The sequence below is a fragment of the Sebastes fasciatus genome, chromosome 2 (genome assembly GCF_043250625.1).
Source record: "Sebastes fasciatus isolate fSebFas1 chromosome 2, fSebFas1.pri, whole genome shotgun sequence".
NCBI lineage: Eukaryota > Metazoa > Chordata > Actinopteri > Perciformes > Sebastidae > Sebastes > Sebastes fasciatus.
Window position 1 is genome coordinate 11348725 of NC_133796.1, and position 9966 is coordinate 11358690.

Genomic DNA, 9966 nt, shown 5'->3' on the forward strand with positions numbered 1-9966 from the left:
TTAAAATCTTTTTTTTATTTAAATTTTTTAAATTTTTATATTTTTTAAATTAAAAAAAAGAGACCACGCGAGAGTATGACAATAATTTCACTTAAAAACATTAAAGATATTTCATACATTCATTCTTTTGTCTGGTTTCCTATCTTTAGTTATTTGGATCCCAAGATATGTGACAGAGTTTCTCACAGGAATATTAGAGATTGAGGTCACCATGCATTCTTTCACTGGTAATAGTTATCCGATATATCTGATATTCAATGTGACATTATTAAATAGTCTAGTTTTCACTAATCCGTTAATTGTTTACTTTATCCGGGCTAGATGTTATGATCAATTCAGTTCTGATCTGACTCAGTCCGTCGTTTTTAGATGGTTTTAATTGTACTTTTACTAAAGTATATAAGTCCAACACAGACAGACAGACAGACAGACAGACAGGCAGACGGGTGGACAGACGGACGGACAGACAGACAGACTCACGTGAAAACGAGAAAGAGCTGCCACAGAGTGCCACCGTTGCCTAGCAACTGTTAGGGGGCGGAGTTAAGCGGACATTCCTTTGAAGTATGACGTCATCAGGATGACGACATCAGGATGTAAAGTGAAGAGTTCACCGAGCCCATCCCATTTCCTACAGGCTGGTCGGAGAGACGACGTCTACCACAACGCTTCTAGACCAAGACGTTGAAGATAATGCTTCGTAATACAGACGCAATGGCCACGGATACAAGAAGTTCACAGACGACCCCAGAGATCAGAGAGCAGGATGTTCGTCCACTGTTTGAATCCTTTTTAGGAAGGCTGACAGTGGAACGGCAGGTGCTGCTGAAACAAGGCAAACCTGATCGTGACACCAAAGTTATGATAGTCAGTCTGCTTCTGGACATCATCGGCTTGGTGACCAAATGCATTTCGGAGACCGAGGGCGTGAATGCGATCACGTCTGAGGATGTTCGGTCCAGTCTGGGCGACACGCTCCATCGGGTTCTCGCTGTGGTTCTGAACGTAAACGTCCAAGTCAACTGTGAGAGCACAACAATCTTGACCGACATGATTGCTGAAGAAGTTGCAAGAAGGTTCAACCGCTCATCAGACGTCAGCTCCGACACGTTGTTTGACAGACTTGATGAAATGGTCCTTCATGTCCGATGTAGCTTTAAAGCATTCATGGCGAAGATGAGAGGAGCATCACGTAGGTCAGAGTTCACTAAACCTTCCAGCCAACTCATCAAACAACACCGTTCAGACATTCCCACCAATCAGGACGGATCTGTGGAATCAGAAACCCCGGGGGAGACGTTCTCAAGGGGATCACAGGACAACTTGACCACATCGACCGACGCTGTCCAAGGACTGATTAGGAAAAAGCTCGGTGAACTCGCAGGACCTTTTCTGGATGTCATGGAGGACTCTGAGTGTGAACTGCTGCAATCCGACATCGACAGAGAGACTGAAAGTTTTGCAAAGGACATCGCAATAGCAGTCGATGAACTGGTTGAGAGTCTGGGAGCGAAAGATGCAATGAGTACCGGGCCAGAATCCAAAACATGGGTCCAACAGCCCTGGAAAGAAACGATGGACAAGATAAAAATGTTTTCGGCCAAACATTACGCCAAACTGTTGGCACATCCTGTCGCCAAACAGCTGAAGGAGAGATTCCTACACAGCGCCACCGCTGAGAGTGACGAATCAATCCAGTCCTTCAGTCAGGATATCGAAAATCTGATTCTGCCAGAGGATCATCAACAAGCTGGAAACGAGGTGCTTCATCGATTACACATCTTCAGAGCTCAGCTCCTACACAGCTCTGGAGGACCAGGACCAGGACCGGGACCGGGACCAGTGAATGGTCTCAGTCCTATAGAGGGACCAGGACCAGGACCAGGACCAGGACCAGGACCAGGACCAGGACCAGGACCAGGACCAGGACCAGGACCAGGACCAGGGAATGGTCTCCGTCCTATAGAGGGACCAGGACCAGGACTAGTGAATGGTCTCAGTCCTATAGAGGGACCAGGAACATTGAATGGTCTCCATCCTATAGAGGGACCAGGACCAGGACCAGGGAATGGTCTCCGTCCTATGGAGGGACCAGGACCAGGACCAGTGAATGGTCTCTGTCCTGTAGAGGGACCAGGACCAGGACCAGTGAATGGTCTCAGTCCTATAGAGGGACTGGGACCAGTGAATGGTCTCCGTCCTATAGAGGGACCAGGACCAGTGAATGGTCTCAGTCCTATAGAGGGACCAGGACCAGTGAATGGTCTCAGTCCTATAGAGGGACCAGGACCAGGACCAGAGAATGGTCTCAGTCCTATAGAGGGACCAGGACCAGTGAATGGTCTCAGTCCTGTAGAGGGAACAGGACCAGTGAATGGTCTCAGTCCTATAGAGGGACCAGGACCATTGAATAGTCTCCGTCCTATAGAGGGACCAGGACCATTGAATGGTCTCCGTCCTATAGAGGGACCAGGACCAGTGAATGGTCTCAGTCCTGTAGAGGGACAAGGACCAGTGAATGGTCTCAGTCCTGTAGAGGGACCAGGACCAGAGAATGGTCTCTGTCCTGTAGAGGGACCAGGACCAGTGAATGGTCTCTGTCCTGTAGAGGGACCAGGACCAGTGAATGGTCTCTGTCCTATAGAGGGACCAGGACCAGGACCAGTGGATGGTCTCTGTCCTATAGAGAAACCCCAACAATGAATTGGTTTCAATACGAATAAAAGTCATCAATAAAATAAAAATATAATTAAATTGAGAGTTAATTGAGTTAATTGAGAGTAAATTGAGAGTTAGTTGAGAGTTAATTGAGAGTAAATTGAGAGTAAATTGAGAGTTAGTTGAGAGTTAATTGAGAGCTAATTGAGAGTTAATTGAGAGTTAATTGAGAGCTAATTGAGAGTTAATTGAGAGTTAATTGAGAGCTAATTGAGAGTAAATTGAGAGCTAATTGAGAGTAAATTGAGAGTTAATTGAGTTAATTGAGAGTAAATTGAGAGTTAATTGAGAGTTAATTGAGAGTTTAATTGAGAGCTAATTGAGAGTAAATTGAGAGCTAATTGAGAGTAAATTGAGAGTTAATTGAGAGATAATTGAGAGTTAATTGAGTTAATTGAGAGTTAATTGAGAGTTAATTGAGTTAATTGAGAGTTAATTGAGAGTTAATTGAGAGCTAATTGAAAGCTAATTGAGAGTAAATTGAGAGTTAATGGAGAGTTATAGTCATGAAATAGATAATAGATAAGGTAGTCACCATTCACATTCACTTAAAATACATAAAACATAAACATAAAAGGACAACAGAAATGAAACAAAACCAACATAAAATAAAAAAAACACTATAAAAATAAATAAATAAGTAGATAATAAAAAAAAAGTATGAAAATAATTTCACTTAAAAACATTAAAGATATTGCATACATTCATCGTTTTCATTGCTTTTTTGTTTTGTGAGGAAGAAATTGTTGACAGATATATAATTCCATTTCTTTCATAAATACAAAGAAATTAGGCTTTTTTTGGGGCAAATTAAACACTTGTGAATGTGGAACTTCGCGAGAATTAAAATTAGATTAATAAGAAAAAATGCATTACCGTCTTTGTCACTGTAACCATAGCAACCAGATATAATATTTCTATAGTACAGTGTAAAATCTGAGAAATTATTGACATCTTTCCACAATTCACATGTAAATTTACAGGAATGAAACAATGTGAAAAAAAAATACAAAGAAAAGTTGTTTTATTAGTGTTTTTCACGTGGAAACCGTCTGTCCTAGCATGTGTCCATCTGTCCTAGCATGTGTCCATCTGTCCTAGCATGTGAGTTGTAGTTATGAAACAGGTAGTAGATAAGGTAGTCACCATTCACATTCACTTTAAATACATAAAAAAAGCATATCATAAATGAATATAACTAGTTATGAAACCACAAGTAAAGTAAAATATATATATATCTATATATAAATATAGATATATATATAAATAAATAAAAACAGGAGTTAAGTATTGATTGTGTCTATATCTGTGTATATACACACACAGATATAGACACAATCAATCAATAGGTGGAGCTAGTTTTAACTTTGTAAGTTCTGATACAATTCATATCATTATTTGGACTGTTTTTTTTAGCTTTTTTCAGTATTATTGGATAATTTAATTTTGTTATTGAAATGAAAACAAACTGGCACCTACAAAGCTATATTTACATGTAAGTGTGTGTGTGTGTGTGTGTGTGTGTGTGTGTGTGTGTGTGTGTGTGTGTTTGTGTTCCGTAGTTAAAGGTACAGAGCCAGCAACATTTAAACACAAACCTCTGCTTGACTTCTCTCCTGATAAACTGTTTGGGGTTTTTGTACCAGGAGTTCTGGATATTTCTGTTCTTGCATTATGTACTTAAGTACTTGCATAAGTACACAATGCTTATTTTAGCAGCACCATGTACAGTATGTAGTAAAAGTACTTATTGTGCAGTAAAATGTCTCCTACGACTGTTATCTGATTCAATGTGACATTATTAGACAGTACATACAGTATATATATATGTATATATACATATATACATATGTATATATATACATATATATATATATATATGTATATATATGTATATACATATATATACATATATATACATATATATGTATAGTAAAAGTATATACATGTACATATATGTAGTATATACATATATATATATATACGTATATATGTGTATATATACGTATATATATATACACATATATATATGTATGTTCTGGTTTCCTCCGACTGTCCAAAAACATGCATCATGACTTCTCACCTAACGTGAGCTGTGAAGGCTCATATTGAGTGAGAGGTATTCAGAAAACACATTTTGAAAAATAAAAAATAAAAAATAAAAAAATTAACATTTTGAAGGGGAACTGAATCTGTAAAATTAAATAAGAATTAAATAAGGAAAACTGAGTATCGGAATTGTGAGGAATTCTGTGGCGTACGGAACATCTGTGCATAGAATGTCATGATGTCATGATGTGACATCACATGCAAGGCTTATCGAAAGGCAGGCTGCACCTGTTGCCTTTAATCATGATGTCACAAAGCCAAATTCAGAATGATGTCACAAAGCCATCAAAGCCATCGGTTCAGAGAAATCTTACCTATAGGGGCATAAAGGGGTTTACTGAGGCATTAGAGCAGAAGATTACTGAGACGGCAGCAATACCTAACAGACTTGGCAAAGAGGGATAATGGAGCAAGTTCCCAAACACGTCAGAGTTCAGAGCAGATTGCAGACACGCAACAAAGACAGCGAAGACAACTCGGCATCATCGAGTCCCCCCGACGTGGCAGAGTGTTTACTGAAAGCTCCCATCAATGCGGCAAAGAGTTTACTGAAGGCTCCCTTCAATGTGGCAAAGGGGTTACTGTATCCTCCCCGGAAGAGACGTCGAGGGAAATCACGTAACGCGAGCAGAGAACGCCGAAGGGCCTCTCGTTCGCAGTCACCTCGCCGCAGGAAAACGCACCAGACAGACCACAGAAACAGGAGATATACCATGACCTCGCCTGAATCTCTGACAAAGCAACGATCTGCACGTAACGCGAGCAGAGAACGCCGAAGGTCCTCTCGTTCACAGTCAGCTCGCCGCAGGAAAACGCACCAGACAGACCACAGAAACAGGAGATATACCATGACCTCGCCTGAATCTCTGACAAAGCGACGATCTGCAGGTAACGTGGGCAGAGAACGCCAGATGACCATTCACTCGCTGACAGCTCCCCGCAGGAAATCGCACCTGACGGACGACAGACACAGGATATCTATCCCAACCTCGCCTGAATTTCTGACAGAGCAACGACCTGCAGAGATGGCAGGTCTGCAGCCAACCACTCAGGGTCAAGCTCAGACGGTCAACCGCAAAAAGAGCTCGTTCAAGACTAGACCTGAGGATCTGACAGAGCAACGACCTGCAGAGATGGCAGGTCTGCAGCCAACCACTCAGGGTCAAGCTCAGAAGGTCAACCGCAAAAAGAGCTCGTTTAAGGCTATACCTGAGGATAGGACACATAATAACCTCTCAGAGGTTCCAGCTGCTGAGGATCAGACCTCAATTTGGTCGACCATTGGTATTGCCGTTCTACGCAATGTAGGTTGGTGTGCTGGCATCGCCATCGTGGGACTAGTGGCCCATAAATACATCTTAAATGCATAGTGTCACCTCGTGCGATATGAGGTGTAGCACCGTCGTCACCTCGTGCGATATGAGGTGTAGTACCGTCGTCACCTCGTGCGATATGAGGTGTAGTACCGTCGTCACCTCGTGCGATATGAGGTGTAACACTGTCGTCACCTCGTGCGATATGAGGTGTAGCACTGTCGTCACCTCGTGCGATATGAGGTGTAGCACCGTCACCTCACGCGATATGAGGTGTAGCACCGTCACCTCACGCGATATGAGGTGTAACACCGTCACCTCACGCGATATGAGGTGTAGCACCGTCACCTCCTGCGATATGAGGTGTAGCACCGTCACCTCATGCGATATGAAGTGTAGTACCGTCACCTCATGCGATATGAGGTGTAGCACCGTCACCTCATGCGATATGAGGTGTAACACCGTCACCTCCTGTGATATGAGGTGTAGCACCGTCACCTCATGCGATATGAGGTGTAACACCGTCACCTCCTGTGATATGAGGTGTATAACCGTCACCTCGTGCGATATGAGGTGTAGAGTTTGCATGTTCTCTCCGTGTCAACGGGGGTTTTCCTCCAGGTGTTCTGGTTTCCTCCGACTGTCCAAAAACATGCATCATGACCTCTCACCTAACGTGAGCTGTGAAGGCTCATATTGAGTGAGAGGTATTCAGAAAACGCATTCTGAAAAATAAAAAAAATAAAAATAAAAAAAATAATAATTTTGAAGGGGAACTGAATCTGTAAAATTAAATAAGAATTAAATAAGGAAAACTGAGTATCAGAATTGTGAGAAATTCTGATCATATAACGACTTTTTTTCTGGTAAACTTCTGACTTCATTTTGTGTTCACCTTGTCATTACTGTGAAGTTGTTGAAGTTGTTCTTCCTGTGCTGATGCTTATCTTCTACATGTTGCGTCCTCACACAGCGTTTGTCTGTCAAAGGCTTCAGCAGTTCTGCCCTGCATTATCCATCGGCTCTGTGAAGACCCAAACTAACTATGTGATTATTTGTGCATGTTGAAGTCCATGAATTTATGTTCAAATTTAAAAAAGATGCCATTGACATCCAGAGAAGTCTTGAATCTGTTAATACAGGGTTTCAACCTTTTGTAACTCGAGGCACACTTCCGATTGTTCAAAAATGTCCACCTTCCCAAATAAATGACAAACTGGGCTATAAATATGTGTGATGCCACCGCTTCCCCTCACCCATCACTGCCTGGCATTATGAATCCAACGTTTTTATATACTGCTCCTATTTTTATACTTCCTTCTATTTAAATGGTTCATATTTTGTTACACTTTGTTTAGCTCTTTTTTACTGTGTTAGCTGATGCATCTTGCTCTTTGCACTATCCCCTTAGCTGCTGTACACTGCACATTTACCCACTGCGGGACTAATAAAGGAATATCTGATCTTATCTTATTCAGGCTCGTATTTCCTCACCACACTTTTACTGGTTTCAAAAATTGCTTGATTTTGTGTCACTGCTTCTGTGACATACATGTCTGTAAAGGGGAGACTCGTGGGTACCCATAGAACCCATTTTCATTCACATATCTGGAGGTCAGAGGTCAAGGGGACCCCTTTGAAAATGGCCATGACAGTTTTTCCTGTTTGGAAAGGAAAGTTTGAAGCGTTATTTAGCCTCTTTCCCGACAAGTTAGCATGACATGGTTGGTACCGATGGATTCATCAGGTTTTCTAGTTTCATATGATGCCAGTATCTTCACTCTAGCTTTAAACGTGAGCCCGCTACAACCTCTGAAATACAGAATAGCAGTTAATTTAACCATTTGGCAGCACCTTTGCAGCCCACTAGGTGGCTCTCTGAGGCCCACCAGTGGTTGAGAATAGCCGTCTTGAATACAACCATTATTCTCACAAACAATACTTTGACAAGTTAGGCAATATAGATCAATAAAAACCATGAATTAATCAATAACTGAGTTTTACTAAAAAAGCACTTTATTAATCAAGCAGGTTTTCTCTTTTTCAGAATGGAATGATATGAAAGATCTTAAGTTTGAGAGTCCGTCTCCTTTGGAGATGAAAAAATTGAAGGCAAAAATGAATAAAAGTAGACATTTTTTTTAAAAACTCAAAATGAGTTGAAAGTGCTCAGTCCCGGCCCAGCTCTGTTGTGGACGCGTGGGAAAGAAGGCCTGGCTCAGACTGCTCCGGGTCTGGGGCTAAAAGCCAAACTGCAGACCAGGTTTACATTCCAACAATACAATGCATGTTGTTCCTTCCTATCACGGTGAACAGGTGGAGCAAAGCTGGATTGGAGAAGGAGTGTCAGGGCAAAGTGGTCAGCACAGGCAGTCCTCGAAGATCATCGTCGATGTGTGAAGTGGTTCAACGCGGTCGTCGTTGCTATAGCTTGATGGTGCCGGTCGGCAGGCTACTATTACACAGTCTGTAGTAGCGGAGGTCGTTCACCAGCCGCTGCACGCTTTGAGTGAACGATTATTATTATTGGTAGTAGTAGTAGTAGTTATTAATTCGATTTTTTTTTTTTTTTTTTGTATTTCTTATTTTTAATTTTTTTAAATTTCAAATTTTTTAAATTTTAAATTTTAAATTTTAAATTTTAAATTTTAAATTTTATATTTTAAATTTTAAATTTTAAATTTTAAATTTTAAATTTTAAATTTTTTAATTTTAATTTTAATTTTTATATTTTTATTATTTTTTACATTTTAAATTTTGAAATTTTTGAAATTGTATATTTTTTTCCTGCCAATCTACTGCTTCACACTCCAGTCCAGTAGGTGTCGGTTACCTCAAAGCTAAATAAGAACAAGAAGAAGAAGAAGAAGAAGAAGAAGAAGTGGTGGTCAATATTATTATTAGTAGTAGTAGTAGTAGTAGTTATTAATTAGAATTTTTTTTTTTTTTGTTTTTGTATTTCTTATTTTTAATTTCTTTTATTTCTTATTTTTTTTTAATTTTCAATTTTTTATTTTAATTTTAATTTTAATTTTTTTAATTATTTTTTACATTTTAAATTTTGAATTTTTTTTAAATTGTATATTTTTTTCCTGCCAATCTACTGCTTCACACTCCAGTCCAGTAGGTGTCGGTTACCTACGAGAAGAACGAGAAGAAGAAGAAGAGGAAGAAGTGGTGGTCAATATTATTATTATTAGTAGTAGTAGTAGTAGTTATTAATTAGAATTTTTTTTTTTGTATTTCTTATTTATTTATTTATTTTTTTTAAAGTTATTTTTTTGGGGGCATTTTTCCATTTTTATTGAGGACAGTGGATAGAGTCTTGAAAGGGGGGAGAGAGAGAGTGGATGCGGAAAGGGCCACAGGCCGGATTCGAACCCGGGCCGCCGCGGTCAGGACCAAGCCTTGATACATGGACGCCCGCTCTACCAACTGAGCTAACCCAGGCGCCCATGTATTTCTTATTTTTAACTTTTTTTTTTAATTTTTTTTTTTTAATTTTCAATTTTTTTTTTTTTTTTTTTTTTTTTATTATAATTATTTTTTTATTTTTTTTTACATTTTTAATTTTTTAATTTTTTAAATTGTATATTTTTTTCCTGCCAATCTACTGCTTCACACTCCAGTCCAGTAGGTGTCGGTTACCTCAAAGCTAAATAAGAACGAGAAGAAGAAGAAGAGGAAGAAGTGGTGGTCAATATTATTATTATTATTATTAGTAGTAGTAGTTATTAATTCGAATTTTTTTTTTTGTATTTCTTATTTTTAACTTTTTTTTAATTTTTTTTTTAATTTTCAATTTTTTATTTTTTTTATTTTTTTT

General features: G+C 39.5%; 1 protein-coding gene across 2 annotated transcripts; it reads left to right on the top strand.

Annotated features, from left to right (window-relative positions):
* Positions 1-517: 517 nt before the first annotated feature.
* On the top strand, positions 518-2748 carry LOC141784014 (uncharacterized). 2 transcript variants are annotated; one of them, XM_074661704.1, is made up of 2 exons: positions 518-1855; positions 1892-2748. In XM_074661704.1, exons 1-2 carry the CDS (start codon positions 694-696, stop codon positions 2701-2703), a joined length of 1974 nt encoding a protein of 657 aa, XP_074517805.1. In that variant the 5' UTR covers positions 518-693; the 3' UTR covers positions 2704-2748. The 2 variants fall into 2 exon arrangements, with proteins under 2 accessions (XP_074517805.1, XP_074517809.1); XM_074661708.1 differs by having other exon boundaries at positions 519-1855; positions 1910-2748.
* Positions 2749-9966: the final 7218 nt, after the last annotated feature.